This window comes from Neolamprologus multifasciatus, chromosome 5, assembly GCF_963576455.1.
Source record: "Neolamprologus multifasciatus chromosome 5, fNeoMul1.2, whole genome shotgun sequence".
Lineage (NCBI taxonomy): Eukaryota > Metazoa > Chordata > Actinopteri > Cichliformes > Cichlidae > Neolamprologus > Neolamprologus multifasciatus.
The window spans coordinates 7,072,329-7,090,677 of NC_140443.1; the positions used below are offsets into that span (position 1 = coordinate 7,072,329).

General features: G+C 42.2%; 1 protein-coding gene across 1 annotated transcript; it reads right to left on the bottom strand.

Annotated features, from left to right (window-relative positions):
* Positions 1-1,490: 1,490 nt before the first annotated feature.
* Positions 1,491-14,369, bottom strand: apcdd1l (adenomatosis polyposis coli down-regulated 1-like). Its single transcript, XM_085158667.1, has 4 exons — positions 13,694-14,369; positions 4,312-4,495; positions 3,621-4,140; positions 1,491-2,887 (listed from the first exon to the last, which is right to left on the bottom strand). Exons 1-4 carry the CDS (start codon positions 13,770-13,772, stop codon positions 2,123-2,125), a joined length of 1,548 nt encoding a protein of 515 aa, XP_085014793.1. The 5' UTR covers positions 13,773-14,369; the 3' UTR covers positions 1,491-2,122.
* Between the last annotated feature and the right edge of the window lie 3,980 nt (positions 14,370-18,349).

Below are 18,349 nucleotides of genomic sequence, written 5' to 3' on the forward strand. Positions count from 1 at the left end.
ATGCGCCAGTTCATCCATCGTATACTTTGGTCCATGCTAACATATTTTAACAACTTTTGGACAGATTGCGAGTCTGCAGATTTGTGGTCCCCTGAGGATAGAAACCTACTTACACTGATTTTAACATTACATAGCACTACCATAAGGTTTGTGTTTTAGACTTGCATACCTATACCTATCTCAACAAATGTCGGATGGACAAGCATGAAATCTGGAACAGACTTTCTCCAGTGCTTGAAGTAAAAGCTACACTTATTCCTGATCTCAGAGGTTCAGCAGCAAGTCTACTTAGGTGTGGCAGATGGTCCCTGAGCCTGGTTGCATTGGTAGGTGTCCATTCTCTATGTAACAAGTCATTCAGTGCTTTCTGTAAGTGCCAAGTTGAGTCGCCTGCTCCACATTCACAGGTTGATATCTGCCTACCCAGTAAATCATGTGGCGCGTGTACTGAAGGCTCATGTCCTTTCTCAGGCGGTCTGATTTGAGTCTACCCACAAGCCATTTGCTGCATGCCATTTCCCTTTAGTCTGCTCTTTCTGTCAAACAAAGTCTTAAAACACTGAGGTCTAGGCTGCTCTATGCAAATAAACACTGTCCAGCCAAAAATAGCTGTTGTTGATCTAAAACGAAGACAGATTCAGCGAATGCATGCCTTATTTTTCTGCCTCAAATGTCGTCAGAAACACATTTCTTGTAATATTTTTTTATATTTAAGTTAAAATTTTATCCAGTTAGGTGTAGCACAGTGGGCGAACAAAGAAGGAGCACAAATCTCAGTTATCTGTGGTCACTGTCAGTGTTGGGAAGCTGTCTGATATCTTACATACAAAAACAACTCTCTCTGGACACGTTCCACAAGTTTTTTCCACACTGCTCCATTGTCCTTGCTCTTTGGGGATTCTTGGATTTCTTTCTTTAATATTATGAGGTCTTTACCTTGCAATATCAAGTGCCTTTAGATGACTATTTCTGTAATGTAGAAATGTAATATAAATCAAGTTTAGTTAAAATAAACTGAATTTATAGAGCACCCCACATAACTTTTGTCTTGATGATATGAACGGCAGCACGGTGGCACGGTGGTTAGCACTGTTGCCGCACAGCAAGAAGGTCCTGAGTTCAATTCCAACATCGGGCCGGGGTCTTTCTGTGTGGAGTTTGCATGTTCTCCCCGTGTTTGCGTGGGTTCTCTCCGGGTACTCCGGCTTCCTCCCACCGTCCAAAGACATGCAGCTTGTGGGGATAGGTTAATTGGAAAATCCAAATTGCCACTAGGTGTGAATGTGCGAGTGAATGTGAGTGCGAATGGTTGTCTGTCCCTGTGTGTTGGCCCTGCGACAGACTGGCGACCTGTCCAGGGTGTACCCCGCCTCTCGCCCTATGACAGCTGGGATAGGCTCCAGTGCCCCCCGCGACCCTGAAAAGGATAAGTGGAAGCGAATGGATGGATGGATGGATATGAACGATGAAAAAGAATCTCACAGAAATAATATGATAAGCAACTTTTAATAGACATGAAAATATTAAATGACAAAACTAACTAAAATATTAGACAAAAAAAATAGTTGTATGAAAAAGCACAGTATAAATGGATAAAATAAATATTAATTTCATTAATTTGTTTAGACTGGCTGTTGATAGAAAAAAAGACTAATACACTAAAACTTGACCAGTGATGGTAACTGTTCTTACCAATATGCTGATAAAATATTATTTACAAAGTGCATTAGTTGTACTGCATCTTGGTGAAAAGTAACTGAAATAGCCCTGGCTTGCATTTTAATAAAGACCCACATTTGAAATCAGTTTGCGACTTGAGAGCATCATTTTGATTATCATACAAAGGTAGCATGTTTCAAAAGAATATATGAAGTTTTACATACTGAAACGATGGCATTTGTATATATTGGTGGCTTTTATACAGATTTGTTAGAAAAAGGAGATGAAGTGAGTCGTTTAGGTTAACCTACAGACAGCATATATCTTCTAAATGTCTTTCTTGCCTATTTCACATGTGGTCATGAACATGTCATCATGTGGAAGGAAAATGAAAAACAGCTGCCAGGAAAAAATGTCCATCACTGGCTTCAGCTGTTTAACAGGTTTGATTTGCGAACAATGTCTAGTAAACACAGAGCCAGCCGCAAAGCACAGATCCAAACACCAGCAGGACCAGCTGTGGAAGCCTCTCTGTCCCACTGGCTGCTAACTGTACTTGCTTGCTGTTAAAACCTAAGCGGGCGGCCTGTGTGCTTCCCCCACTGCAAAGTACCATGGGAGCCTGAAAGGAAGTGGGTCGCCTCAGCGGTCGGTCAGGACTGGACCCGTCAGTTGGCCTCTCGCCGATAAACAGCAGTGGGTGTTTCCTGTGATCCAGCTCTATCTTGAAGAGCTCGTACTCTTTATGGGGCAGCTTGATACCCAACACGGTGCATCCGTCTGTGGGGGTCAAGTCCTGCTCTACTCCGATCTCCCATCCTGTAGCACGACCACACTTCCCTGGCTTTGTACTGTTTAGCAATTTGGCTGTGGGCTCCCCCATGGCTGTGGCTCTGACCTGGGTTACCTTGAAGACAAACTCAGAGGCTCCTGAGATTTTGGGGGAGGGGTTTCCCTGAGCATAGTGGCCCGAGGCTCTCAGGGTGAAAGTGGGCTGAGAGCAGGCAGGGTCAGAATAGTGCCGGTAGATGCCCTCCCAGGCGTGCTGGTGGGGATTAAAGGTGAAGTCTCGGGTAAGAAAGAGGACATTGGGACGGGTTTCACAGCGCTGGCTAACCCATCGGCCTCCAAGAGACAGATAGGTTGCAGGGCTGCGGGGCAACACAGGGGGGCGCTGGTCTGAGGAGCGGTACACCAGAGCACATACAGGGCAGGGGTGGATGTGATGCTGCAAGAAAAAAAAGTTAGATGTTGACCCCAAGCATTTTTTTTTTAATAGATGCTGTCCGTTTCTCGTTTTATAATTATTGGCTTTGATATTTGATCCTCTTTAATTAGGCTTGAAGTTATGCTTCATGAAGGATGGAGCAAGTTTGAGTGACAAATGGTGAAAGGGTGCTGGTTTAAAATGCAAATGTGTCTCCCTCCCTGCTTTCCTAATATTCATCGTGTTACTGAATAAAGCTGAAAAGCTCTGAAAAGCAATTAAACAACAACAACGAAAATGTAGGTGCTGTTATAGGCATTAGCCAACCTCTGTGTTGTCGGTGGAACATTTTCATTTCAGCTACCTGCCAAATATCGTGGCTTCCTTTGTGGTTCGAACACCCCATTCAACACTGAGAGCCGCAATGCTTTGCAGGCATGAAAACAATCTGTTTTACATTTTTTCTCAGTAAATGACTGATAAATTTTCTGTTGATTGACTAATACTCTCACTGACAAATCTTTTCCCCTAGAGAGCTTTGCTTCAAGACTAAATTGAGCAGATTTTCCAGACTAAAAAATGCTTTTTGGCCTAGAAGAAACTATTTTTTATTAATGTATAATGTGGTCTAAACCCAAGCTGCCTAGATGTATATAAAAAAAACAGTTTGTCAGCCTGTAACGTGTTGACCTAGCTTAATTAACAGCAAACTGCTTTCAGTGCTTATTGATAAAAAATCACTGTACTGTCTTACCATGGCATTCTGCAGTGGTTGCTGGTACCCAGTAGGTTTGTACTGAGTTCTTTGTGTCCAGTCAGTGTGGATATCCCCCAAGAACAGCTCCTGGACCTTCCTTCCATGGCTGTGGTATTGCGTTTCTACTCGTACTAAACCCATCTCCATCATGGAGAAACCCAGTGCTTCCAGACATCCCCTCCCTGCCCGGGTGTTGTATAGCTCATAGAGCTTCCCTGGCACCACTCGACCCAGGCTGAGACCTACGCATGTTGAAGGGAGCCTGGAGGCCAACCTCTGTTTGGCTGCAAGGCTATGAACCACAATGGCCACTTTGCTGAGGTGATGCTCAGCTTCAGTAGCCCCACGGGTGATCCAAGAGGCCTGGCGCAGACGGATCTTTCCCCTGACTATCAGGGAGTAGCTAGGATCCTCGCAGCTGCTGTCGGTATAGTAGTGCTGCAGGGCCTGGAAGTGACGGTTGGGGTGGAAAGTGTAGGAGCGGGTAAGAAACTCTGGACCAGGACGAACTTCGCATCTAAATGCAGAAGGAGAAAAATTATATAGGCAATTGTTTTTATGTATAGCTTTCAAGTTCTTAAGTATGACAGAGATGACTCTGAAGTATTGAATTATTTGGGACAGGTCTCGATTTGGCTTTTGTTTTTAAGATGGAGGGTCATTATCATTGCTCTATATGAATTTGTACCTTATTGATACCCAAGTACCATCCAGTTGTGGTGGTATATCTGCTGTGATTCTCACTCTGGCCTGTATGTTGTGGTACTGACAGTGGGGCTCCCACTGGAGGCTCTCACTGAAGTTGGAGGAGGATGCAAATGGACCTGTTGGCACCTCCCAAAGCTTTGTCCCTGTTCCTACCACCAACAGAGCTGGAAAGAAAAATCAAAACAGTGTGTCAGTTATCCCATCTGATCAACACAAATGCTTCGTTCCATGGCATGGGAAGACTCTCAGCCTCCGTCATTAGAAAATAAATGGAAATGCTAAGAGCCTATTGGTTATATTCACATTTCAAACAAGCTAGATTCACTGCAGTTCAGTCTAAACTCTTTTGGGATTGTACTTTTGTTGAATTGTCTATGTAATGAGGAGAGAGACAGTGCTATTTATCCATACATGGCTGTAAAACAGGACCTTTGTATCAGTGGTATAATTTTGGCTTGTCACTTCAATCAGCCTTCAGCTGCAACATACAGGCTTTTAGTTTGCTTTGAGACAGGAGGTGTGAGTGGAAGTGTTTGTGTGGGAGTGTGTAGTCTTTGTACTGTATATATAGTTATATTTTGTTTTTCTCAAAAACTTGCAATAATGCAAACGGGTGGGTCAGCGACAGCAGCAGGCCAACTGAGCCAAACACATCTGCTGATGATATGATTTTAAGAAAAACACTCATGATGATTAATGTTCTTGTTCTTGAGTTTTCCCAAACACTGACAGCTAATCCAAATGAACGCCTTATTCACTCTATAGCATTTTATTGATCTGACATTTGCACATCTGCAGTGTGTCTGCCATTAATCTTAACTGCAATTTCACCTCAATGCGTGTGTTGTCAACAAGGTCGAGTGCTCTGGTGTGGTTTCCAACCAGACCAAAGCGATAGGATTTTCTGATTGCACCCTCATGGTTGCAACATGAGGAAGCCCTCTGGGGTCTGTCTGGGCAATGTGCGTACTTTTGCGTGTGTCAACGTTATGGCTTCAGCTTTAAATCCCCCCAAAAGAAACGTCAAAAAGCAAAGCTGCACGTGTTCTAGCAGATGCCTCCATCTTCTGTTGCATTCATTTTCATTTGTTGACTTGAAATATCCTCATTAGGCTTTTACCATTTCATGTAACCTGTTACACAATGAACTTGTGAAAGTGTGTTGGTAGGGGAATATTGTCACATGTGGACAAAATGACTGTGTTTTTGCTTAGAGTGTGGTATCAGCCTTCTATCTAATGCTGTCATTTTCTGGACACAGTTCATTGGTTCATATTGACATGATAGCATCGCACAGTTGCCACAGACATGTCAGCTGGTCATCCATAATGTCAATCGCCTCTTCCACCATATCCCAAAGGAGCTCTATTGGCTTGAGACTCTGCACTGTGATGTTCAGCAAACCAGTTGGTGATGGCCTTAACTTTGTGACATTGTGTGTGTGATTTCTGCTGGAAGTAGCCATTAGACTGGTGTGCTCTGGTCATGAGGGGACGGATACGGTCTGTAACAATGCTCAGGTAGGCTGTAGCATTTAATCAATTGGTGCCAAGAGGCCCAAGGTGTGACGAGCAAACAGTCCCCGCGCCATGACACCAGTACCATCAGTTTATAATGCTAATATAAAGCAGGAAAGATCCATTGTTTCATGTTATATGCCAAGATCAGATCCTGCCAACCAAATGTCCCAGCGGAAGTCAAAACTCATCACACCAGGCAGCATTTTTCCAGTCTTCAATTTGAGTGAGCCTGTGTGAATTGCAGCTCCAGTTTTCTGTTCTTAGCTGGCTGGTGTAGCCCACCTGCTTCAGAGTTTGACATGTATGTTCAGAGATGCTTCTCTGTAAAACTTGGTTGTAGCCTGTAGTTATTTGAGTTACTGTTGACTTTCTGTCTGCATGGAGGAGTCTGGCCATTCTGCTTTGACCTTTGACTCCAACAAGATATTTTCACACAGAGAACCTCCTGGATATTTTCTCTTTTTTGGATCATTCTCTGTGAACGTTAGAGATAGCTCCAACTATTCAAAATCACTTTTCTTCCCCGTTCTGTTGCTCAGTTCTAACTTCAACAGGATGTCCAGACCATGTCTGCATGCCAAAATGTCTTGAGTTGCTGCCATGTGATTAACTGTTTAGATATTTGTGTTAACGAGCTGGTGTTCCTGATGAAGCGGCCAATGAGTGTATATGACTGCTAACTAGTGGCGCATTCCTGAATAAGTCAGAAATTTTGATTTACCAGTCAGGAATTTTTTGTGAGACACCCCCTCAAGTTGGAAATGGCAATATTAGTGGGAACAGATCAACATACCCTGATTTGGCTATCCAAGATGGCAGCACTGAATGTAAACAGTAAAACTGTAAAACTGCTACATGCAGATCAGGCTCTATCCATGAAAGTGCTTTTTAAGTTCTACAGTCTTTTGCTGAAAACATTAGAAATTATTGCACTTTTGCTTTAAGTTTCTTTTTAAGTATTCCGTCTAGTTTTTCCTCCCTTTCCTTTTTACTTGCTCTATTATTCCTTTTACTCCCATATCTGTCACATTCTCCCTTTACTACTATTAGTAACCTTACCCCACATTTTTCAGGGAGAAGATCACCTGTCGAGGCTACAGTTGAGTTTGGAGTAAGTTGTGCAAGTTTCATCTAGAAGGACCCACAGACCACTCGGTTTCCCCATGGCTCAGCAAATGAAGCTCAAGGACTTTTGAACGGAAAGTGTGTGATGTTGATTTTCCTTTAAAAGGCTCCAAGATGGAGGCTGACGGATCTGCATTTATTAACCTTGTTAGTGTCAAATGGAGGATATTTTTTGTTCCCTTTGCTCTTGGAATGCTTCCCACACACACTGACCACAACCGAAGACATGTGTGCTGCTCAGTCGTTTCCCAACGTCCTTCCAGCTGATGCTCGCACACATAAACAAACGCACAACCGTAAAGTCTGACCTGTACATCCATCGACCACAAAGCCAGACTCAAACTCAAAGCGAATTTTTCCTCCTTTCAGCAGTCTGTCGGTATGTTGATAAGATTAATTCTTCTTTTTGCTGTCACAGGCAATGAAACATGTTTGCAATTTCCCCTATGTGGTGATGTGTTTGTTTATGCTCCCTGTCACTGCAGCTGGTGAAGAAACCCGGTCAGTCAGTCCCAGCTGGGCTCCTTTGGGAGAACCCGGAGCAGAAATACTAATCAGGATTAATTAATTTCCACGGCTCCTTACAAGTCATCCAATTGGTCTGCTTTGTGTTATCTGTCCATGCAACATGTTGGCTAAGTGGTTACTCGCACAGAGCACAATGAATGGACACAGAGACAAGAGTCCCAGTCTGTGATGTGGAGTCATTTGGACTGGTATATTGGACTTTCTGTTCTTGCCAAAGCATTTCTATAGAGTGTTTCTTGAGGTCACTTGTCATTCAGTCCCTTTCCCTCTCTTGGATCTCCTTCCAGTTGGGCATATGGTTGCATTTACTAAAAGAGTGCTCATAAAAGCAGAGCTTAGTAAAACAAAATTGCTCATCGTGGGGTTTTAAGTATTCTTCTACAAAAGAGCCCTATTCCAACCACAAGTGAGGTGATGGTGTAATACATATGATAATATCCAATCCCAGTCTCCATTTGGAGGAGATGGGGGACTATTTTACTTGATTCACTTCCTACACAGGCAGTCACATTGCATTAGTTTTACCCTGCAATGGTTCCTACTGATTTATTTTTCCACAGCGGGCCCTAAAACTTCCCACTCATATGGCCTGTCACAGCATAGTGGTCAGTGCATCTTTTAAAACAGATTTCATTACATATACCAGTAAAACTTTATGTAAGACTGAGACCTGAAAGTTACATTTAAGCTTAAAGGTGGATTTGATGCTTGTGGAAGTAGCTGAATTTATTAAATACTTTTTAAAAGGTTGAAATGATCTTTTCAGAACGTGTAATAGCATTTAGAGTAATGTACAGTGACCATGCGCTGAAGAACTAGATTTACCAGCATTAAGGTATTCATAATAGTATGCTTTCTATAATCTTCAACAATTTTACACTATTATCTTGATCCGAATATTTAATAATTTAATACTTCTTGGATGACATTAGACTGTTATTTTAGTGTTTCTTTTTCTAATCTCATTAAACAGTTAATTACTTTGAAATCTAACTCCAGGTCCTCACCTTAACCCCCCAAATCAGCCTTTTCTCTTTCTTTAACCGTGACAAAAACATTTCTTTGTCACATTTTTACAGAAATGCTGCAGGAACATTATAATAGCAGCCCTAAAGCCAAAGTCTAGTTTCCTCAAAGGCATCACAATTTACAGTATTCAACAATATCCAGAAAGAATATGTTACTGACTACATACAATGTGGGTTTCATGCAGCCTTATGACTGATAGAAAAATAATAATAGGCATTAAAGAGAAATCACTTATCAGAAAAGTAAGCTTACAGGTTTCTACATTCAGCGACTCACTGCTTCTGCATTTTTATTTACATTCATCCATTTTCTTCCACTCATCTTATGGGAAGGCAGGAAGGCAGCTGCAGTGGTTAGCACTGTTGCCTCATAGGAAAAAGGTCCTGAGTTCAGCTCCACCATCTGACCCCTCTCTTTGCAGGGTGTTCTGGGTTCTGTCTGGGTAGTCTGGTTTCCTCCCACAGTCGAAAGACATATAGTTAGTGGGATTAGGTTAACTGATGATTCTAAATTGCCCAAAGGTTTCAGTAGGTGTCTGTCTCTCTGTGCTAGTCCCTGCCTCTTGCCCTATAATGGCTGGGATAGCATCCAGAATCCTTATTGTTTTCATAATTATTTTAAAGCCAAGACCTGGAGAAAAGGACTTTTGCTGCTCTATGCTAATTTCTTACATTAATCTTCACATTCTGGAGTGTCAAAAAAAACCAACAGGTCGTTTTGTTTTATTATCCAATAGATGAATCCAACAATTGCCTTCAAAGCTGTTCCCTTATTGAGAAGAATGTGAAAAATCCTGGAATGACAGGATTAAAGCCACCTTCCTACTCTACCCCTTGATGCACTCCGGCTCTTTTAATTGTCATCAAGCCTTACAAAACACTGCTGAATCCATAAGCAAAAATCCTTCCTCTAGATCTCATTGTGTAGATGTACAATTCTTCCACCAGAGGTCAGTGCCGCAGCCTGTGAGCTGCGTGTGGTCTGGACGGTCAGTCTGTCATCCCCACTAACACTGGCGTTCGCCTCATCTGACTGATGACCAGCCAAAGTAATCTACCTGTCTTTGAGCTCATATATTCCTCCAGTTCCCCCCCACACACGCACATGCGTACACTTTCACAAAAAAACACACTGCACACATTGATGCACAGTAGACTGCAGAAGGGATACCATTTATATGAGACCTCCGGGTTGCCCTCTGTTTGTTTGTTTGCATTTGTGATTACGGTCTGGCAGCGTTCGCTCTCCTCTCTCTCGTCTCGTCCACAGAGCCACATTAAAAATAAGGCTTTATGTACGTCTTTATTTGGAGCTATCCTGTAAAAACAAGAACCAGATCCTGGCACTTTTAATTCAGGGCTTGCGGGGAATCAAGTGCGTGACGTTGAAGTTGACCGCACAGCTGGTCCATCACGGAGAGAGATGTCTGTGTCTTCTTCACAGCTACTTCTGAAAATATTTAACAGAGAATCACTAAAGCTGCCAAAATGGAGGCAGCCTAGGTGAGGGAAAAATATCCAAATAATGTGTTGACATGAAGGCAGTGTTGGACCAATCCCCCCAGTATTTTAAATCTTCCAACTTCTTCTTCTTCTTTTTTTTTTAACTACATCCTTACCCTCTTTTTGCGCTCTGTGGATCTCTTTGTGCTGTGGATCAAACTCCCTAAACTGTCCCTGAAGTGCCCGTGCCCTCTTGGCCCTCCTTCCTCTCCGCCTGATTACTTTTCTCTCCCCCTGATGAAAAAGCCATGATATTTACGCCTCATTTGTCCTGGATGGATTTCAAATTTCTCCTTTCTTTCTTCTCTCTTTATTTTTTTTCTTCTCTTTCCCATGTGTCTGTCAATGGTTTATGAAGTGAACGAAGTTCATGACAGTAAGGGGTGGAGTTTGGAGGGGTGAGGCATCTTTGTGCTCCAGAATGACAAGATTAGTGAGGTGCATGTGTGCGCGTTCTCTCAGAAGCAACATTAAATGCTACAGAAGCTCATCATTCCACATATTTAGGTGACTGCTGCACATTATTCACAGTTCACAGCTGCTTTTTCAGGCTTCCTGACTCACTCAGCTGCCATCCAGATTTTGGATAGGTGTTAATAGCCAATGATTCCTAAGCGTTTTGGCTCGCAGCACCTGATAATGAAGGGGTGTGTGCTGGCTGCACAATGTTTTGCAGGATATCCACATATAGTGCACAATGAGCAGCGAAGATTGATATTCCTGCTTTTGGGTTGTCTTTTTTTCTCACGGCTCCTCTTCTAATCTAAATAATTGAATTAATCTAGACGATGCAACCACCTGCATAATAACTTTTTACTCTTAAAAGATTTACTATTTCAACAGATTTTCACTGTTTAGCAGAAACAATGATTTTATTTATCTTATCTGAAAAGGTAAGAGTATGCAAACATGGGGTGTAAATATTTCAATACAAAAGGCCGCACAACAGTTGTTCTACTTTTTTCTTTTAAAAAAGTGCTCTTTTTTTTTTTTTTTTTACTATTTACTATTTGTTTTAAACCATAAAGGATTTATTGTCTTCTGGTTCTACACCAGTGAATGACTATTGCTACTCATATATCCCTGCATATAATGCTTTGAAGACTTTATTCAATACTCCGTTCTGCTGAATACAGATAAAAGGTGTTGGTTCCCAGTGCCTGTTGCTAAAAACACAGAATACACATTAAACATCTTCTGCGTTACCTGGACCTGCAGTTCTCATCTGGTAGAAGCTAACCCTTCAGCCAAACCTCCTGTTCCCTCGGCGAGCTAACACATTTATTATAAAGCAGCCTAAGTTATCATTATCCCTTCAGCACATTTATGCTGTGTGATTCTGGGCTGTCTAAGAAAAAATTTAAAGGCGTGAGAGAGGACTCTCATGCAGGCGGACACAAACCTTGATTTGGCAACTAAAAATAATCTATGTTGACAGTACTTCTGAACGCATGCTGATGGTATGGTATGCTTTTTTAAACTTAGTCCTTTCTTTATTGATTTAGATTCTGACAGTTTTATTGACATACGTTAAGCTTGATAAACTTGGTACACAGTCAATGCCCTCATTGTTAAGGCACTAGCAAAACTGTAATTACTGAATTTATAATTATAGTCTTTACGGCATAGATAATGTACTGCTGCCCTGCTCTGTCTCCGCACAACAGCATGCAAAGTAGATTTTTCTCAGCCAGGGCTGTTTTGCAGAAATATCCCTTTCCTTTCCTTCCACCCTTGTCACTAAAGTCAGACGAAGGTCAGGCTGATTTAGAGGTTTTCCTAAGAACATGAGGTCCAGTGTGTTATTCTAACCCTGGGTCCCCGTTTCTTCTTTTGTCTTTAACCCCAGCATCTCATCGCAGCCTTCCAGGCCAGGAGTATCCTTCTGTCCCCAGGGCAGCACAAGGACAACTACTGTTGTCTTTTCATCACAGTGTAAGCTGCTTAATCCAACGGCCTCGTTTATTTAGACAAGGGATCAACAGGGGTTTGCCCAATGGATGCTGCTGCCAGTTCCACTGTGGTTAGCAAACTCTGGCTCCTATTCACAAAGCAACAACTCACACACACACACACACACACACGATGTCGTACTGCGTAAAACAGCTGTCTCCTCAAGCCAACACATCCACTTACTTCACCATTTCTTCAACGATGTTTTTCAAAAGTCTCTGAAAGCCAGCAGCACATTGAAGCCCAACGCTGGATTTTGAGCTGTCTGACAACGAGGAGGATTCTTCGTTATACGATCACCTTCATTCATTGTGGTCTTTTTTTTTTTGTTGGACAGCCAAGGTACTTAAGATTTAGATAGTGGACAGGGAAGTTGATGGTCCGTTGATGTTTTTGGAACTGAAATTTAAATTCTTTCATCTTCATTCAAAAGCCTGGCTTGGAGATAGTTCTGGAGATCTGGTTGGTGGCTGTTTCATGTACTTGGAGAGAGGTGGAACATGCTACAGCCAAGATGTAGCTTAAACAAAAATGTTTAGGGGTTGGATCAGACATTTTATCATCCAGTTCAAGCTGGATGTGTGCTGAAGGAGTTTTTTAAATCCAGTTATACTTAGTCACCTTTCCTTTTACACGTTCAAAGGTGGAGAAAATCTCCCAACAAATGTGGGTAAATGACAAGTTTTTCAAAAGATTAACTTTTAGAACTGAGCTGTTACTTAGTATAGGAAAGGAGCACAAATCTGAAATAATAAAGCATCTGCCAAAAGTTCTAAATACATAATCCAAACAAATTCCTCTTTAAAGCTTTTCTAAGCAGCTTTCTGCACAGTTTGAACTGTCCTGTGTGGAGCTGACATCTCACACTGACAAACTTGAGTGGGGAAGAAGCAAAAAGCTCAAAGATACCAGTCTACTACTGAAGCATTGAGCAGGAGATGGTTCTGAAGGGAGGGGAAAGTAAGGCTGCCACCAGACAGATGCCTCCTCCTGTCTGCCTCCAGCCACCCATCACCCTAACCAGCCCTGATGGCCAAAATGCTTTGCTTCCATGATCGAGGCCAAGCGGACAGATCATCAGCTCGGCACAGCAGCTTGAGGTAGGGTCAGTAATGGCTGTCTGCTGTTATTCTAACCATTAACATAATGGCAACATTAGTTCCAGGGCCACGCTTCTCTGCTCCTAGGGAGCCATTGTTTAAAGGCACCAGCTTGAGCCCCTTTTTGAAGACTCCTCCAGTGGCCACAAACGCTTTGAAGACGCTCACAGGGGGAGATGGGGAACACAGACGGGCTATTCATAAGTCTAACATCAGCATAATTTGTGTTTAATTTTTCAAAGTGGTGATCCACATGTTGAGCTTTCATTTGAATTGTGACAAATAGCATAATGACTTCCTTATAATTATGAAGATGTCAGCTTTAATCTCTCTTTTTTTTTGGTCTGACCATGTGTTCTCCAATCTAAAGTTCGAGCGCTAGTTCTTACAAGAGTAAGCATTTACTGTCTCTTATTCTTTTCGTAGTGAAACTTTTGATTACAAGGGGGTATCTGTAGCTCCGGATTACCTGCTGAAGTGTAAAATGTAAATTTCACATGACTTTGTGAGTTTAAGCCTATTGTAAAATAACATTTCTCTTAAACATTTTTCAAGAATCAAAATCTACACCAATTAACTACGCCGAAGTCAGTGCTTGAACTCACCTTGCCACAGAAACCAGACACCCCTCAACAGGTGACTGAATCGTCCGCTTGACATGTTTCCTGCTCCCGCGCCCTTCATTCACACACTGTGTTCAGAATATAAACTGTGATCCGTGGGAAATCCAAAACACAGAGATGGCTCCTGTCAACAAGAAACAATCATGCAGGATACCAACATGACAAGAGCTCATGAATGAAGTTCCCAGTAATCCCACAGACAAAACTCTAATTTCCACTTCAGCCAAAAAGGTGTTTTGTTTTGTTTAAAAAAACAAACAAACAAGCAAAAAACTCTTCTTCTTTTCTTTTAGCTCCAATTCTTGGCTTCCATGGTCTGATAAAAAAGGTCCTCTGTTGAGGTCATCCGTTCATGAAACTTCTCCACAGTGGTGCTTTCCTTGAGCTGACGCGGGGTGAGAATAAACTCTCTCTCTCAATCACACACCGTTGTCTCACTCCAGTGCAGCACTGTGAATCTGTTCCACTCAAAGCATGTGCAGTGAGGGTGTGTGTGTGTGTGTGTGAGCAGGAGGATTGTATGTGTGTGCACTCCTGTCTGGCTCTTATAGTTTTGAGCTGAGAGGAGGGAGTAAAGAGAGAGAGAGAGGGATGGAAGAAGGGAGGGCAGATATAGGGAAAGTTTCAGCGTGTGTGTGTGTGTGTTTGTGTGTGTGGAGGAGGGGGATTGAGCTTCAAGCTTCCTTGAGCGAAGACTCTGAGAAGCTTTCAGAGCAAGGTGCAAAAGGGCAGGGATGAAAAGAAGTTACTGCTACAGTCACAATGCTACAGCACGACTCGGTTAAACAACAACATAAAAAATTAATGTATAGGTTCAGGCAAGGAGCTGCAATCTCAGTATGTGACATTAGGGAGAAAAAAAAGTCAGTTTGTGTGGGTCAATACTGTCACCTGCTAGTATTTTAAGACACACAACACTCTATGACCTCTATTCATTAACAGCTGTGGTGAAGCTGACACTGAGGTATACTTAGTACATATTCTTTGATTCGGTCTAGATTAATCTCTGCTTTATGCCTTGTTAGCAGTGAAGAGCAAAGCATTACTGCGCCTCTCCATTTATAACTCCAACCAAACTTGAGCCACTTCCCCAAAAATCTTCCTAAAATTTTTGGTCTAAATTAAAAAAATATATATATATATGATGGTGTGAACAATGATTGGAGGGACAGCGTGAGTTTGCATTGGAATTAATATAAAAAAAGATGTGTGTAAATAGCTCAGTTACTACTCCAAAGACTTTACTGTAGACCGTTTTTATTGGATTTAGGTTCTCCCAAAGAAATAGTCCCAATGAAAACTGTTGACAGTGAGGTTTGTGGCATATTGGGAGTAATGGAAACACAATTTCTGGGAAGAGATGCTGCTGCTGCTGCTGAATGTTTTAGCATAAATTTGTTAATGCTGTGTTTGTGATACAAACTCACAAAGTTTTTAACATAAAATCAAAACAATCTTCTGGTCAAACTCCCGTGGGTGCATTTCTTTCAGTTTGGGTGCACTGACCCTTTAAGCTGAGGGGAAAAAAAATAGCACAAATACATGTCAGCAGCAGCTGCGCACACACACGCGGTTTGCACAAACCTGCAGCACACATCATTAAAAAAGGCACATGCATAGACAGACGCTCCAGTCACACTGATTCAGAGGCTCTGCGTATACATGTGGTCTGATGGAGATGTTGACAGTGTTGACCACTGCAGAGGTAAAGAAAGGTTTCAAAGTGCCTGCCAAGTGAGAGTTGGCAACACATCTGCGACGGGTGGGCTGACCGGAGCCCTGGCACGCAGACAGGGCAGCATACACTCCCGACCTACCATTACACACATATGCAGTCAACGGCCAATGCAATTGGGTGAAGCAATTTTACCACCGGTGTAGTGTTTTATATGGCAGATTTGTAATGCATCATCCTGCTTATATTAAGTTTTCTGTGCCAATTGTCAGGCGGCCTAAGCATTTTCTTCCTGGGCCATCGTCTTCAAAGCAACAGCGCACAGTTTCTCACAGTCTTTACACCACATTCTCAAGGTCACGGAGGACTAAACGGGTATTAAAGGATATTTATATGTCTGCTTGTGTGTGTGTTTTCTTCTTCTTCTTCTTTTTTTAATTTGAGGGGGAATTGTTGCCTTTGTACCGTTAATAACAACTTTGTGGTCCCTAAGTTCATTGCTGAGATTGAAAAACATCTCCAAAAGGGAGAAATGTGAGCAGCCAGACAATATGAGAAGTTTTGAAATGCACAACCAAGTTAGTCACAGAAAAAAACATAAAATTCAAACTTTCACACACAGTGTTGAAATAAAATGAGGATTTTGTAAAACAAAAACAATACCAATACTTTCAAACAATACCAATTTGTTATGTTGTGGTATAAAAAAAAAGATTTGACGCACCAGATTTAGACATCAGTCTGAAAATTAGAAGAATAGAATAATTAGCCACTATGAGAAATTTAGGAAGTAGGGAATACTTCCTTTAGCAGCAGCTTTAATGCTTTTAAATAGAAAAAGATTAAAATAATACCAAATTTCACATAATCAATATTAATTAGTTTTGGTGCTGCTAAGATTGGTGAAGTGAGAGCTCATTGAGCTCATTGTCCTTGGTCTCCATCTGCTAAAAGGCTCAGTGTGCCACTTTAGTGTGTCCTTGTTGTTATCCTTGTGCCAGCATGGGTTCTCTCCAGGTTTCCATTCTACATGGTTACCTGGCAATTCTAAATTGTCCGTAGATGTGAATGTCTCCCCGTGTTAGCCCTGCAATAGATTGTTCACCTGCCCTCTCTACCTTATGACAACACCAGGGACAGGCTCCAGCCTCCCACATCCCTGTATTTGATTAGTGAAAGTGGCTTGTATTTGTATAGCGCTTTTCTAGTCCCTAAGGACCCCAAAGCGCTTTACATATCCAGTCATTCACCCATTCACACACTGGTGATAGCAAGCTACATTGTAGCCCCAGAGGCGAGGCTGCCGGACACTGGCGCCACCGGGCCCTCTGACCACCACCAGTAGGCAACGGGTGAAGTGTCTTGCCCAAGGACACAATGACCGAGACTGTCCAAGCCGGGCCTCGAACCAGCAACCTTCCGATTACAAGGCAAACTCCCAACTCTTGAGCCACGATCGCCCATGATAATTGGATAATATAGATGATAATTGAACCCTCACCTGCTGTGTTTATTTTGGCCTAATGACACATCAGGTATCCTACCTTGCAAAGGGGATGTCAGATTATTAACTCGTTCAATTCAATTTTGTTTTATTCATGTAGCACCAAAATCACAGAAAGAAACCGCCAGCAGAAGGGGGGGGGGGGGGGGGGCAGCCATCTGCCACGATTGGCTGGGGGTGAGCGGATGAAGACATTTTCAAGAAGAACAGACATGTTGTGGAAGAGATCCAGAGATAAATAATAAAATAATATCTAATCATTCAATGTAGAGTAGTGTGTAAAGATATAGTGAGTGAAAAAAGTGAGAGAAGAAGAAAAATGCATCATGGGAATTCCACAGCAGCATAGACCTATTACAAAGTAACTATAGGAGGATCCAGGGTCACCTAATCCAGCCCTAACTTTATGTTTTATTAAAAAGGGAACGTTTTAAGCCTAATCTTAACAGTAGACAAGGTGTCTGCCTCTTGAATCCAAACTGGAAGCTGGTTCCACAGAAGAGGGCCCTGAAAACTGAAGGCTCTGCCTCCCATTCTACTTTTAAATACAAGTAAACCTGCAGATTGAGAGCAAAGAGCGCTATTGGGGTAATACGGTACTATAAGGTCATTAAGATAAGATAAGGCCTGATTATTCAAGAAATTATTCATTATTATTCATTATTTATGTACTCTATGCTTCACTTGGCCTCCAAAAGCTAACTGACATTTAGTTTTGTCATTTCCGTATGTCTAAAATTAGAAAAGTTCAGCATGTTTTCTTCTGTTTTGTTTTGTTTTTCGAAACACCTCATCCAGAACACTGGATTCCATCTTAAAAAGAGCCAGTTTATTGATAACTGTTCAATTTACCTTTCTCAGTTTTGTAAATCCTCTTTTCACGAAATCACAGCCATTATGCTTGATTGAAAAACCTGGTAGAACAGATACACCAATCACTTTAACAAATTAATAGTAAGCTCTCGTTAGTGCTTCTTTGTTTGTTTGTGTTTTGAAACCGAAGAAGCATTTAGACCCCGAAAAGACGCTGTCCCAGGATGCTTAACACAACTTGTTTTCCAGCATCTGAGCTTCAAGGTTCAGAATCAACAGGACTCCTTTGGCTCCTTTGGACATGTCCGTCCTGGCTGCCAGCCGTCCCAGCTATCATTTCAAGAGAGCTTAATCTGATTGTTGATTAGTGCCTCTGGCGAAGTGCTAACTTGCTGTGACAGACCCCACAGAGAGTGAAGAGAAGGGAGGACAGAAGCGGCTGATCTCTGATCCCAGATCTGACAGCTGGCTCCCTCAGGAGGACACTGCCTGGGGTGTCAGAAGCTTTGATCAACTCAGAGTCCTCTCAGGAATGCGCACGCAAAAACACATGCACACAAACACACACACGTACAAACACGTACACCAGTGATGGAGCTCTGGTGTTTATGTAAATGCATGCATTAGCAATTTTTCACTCCCTTTT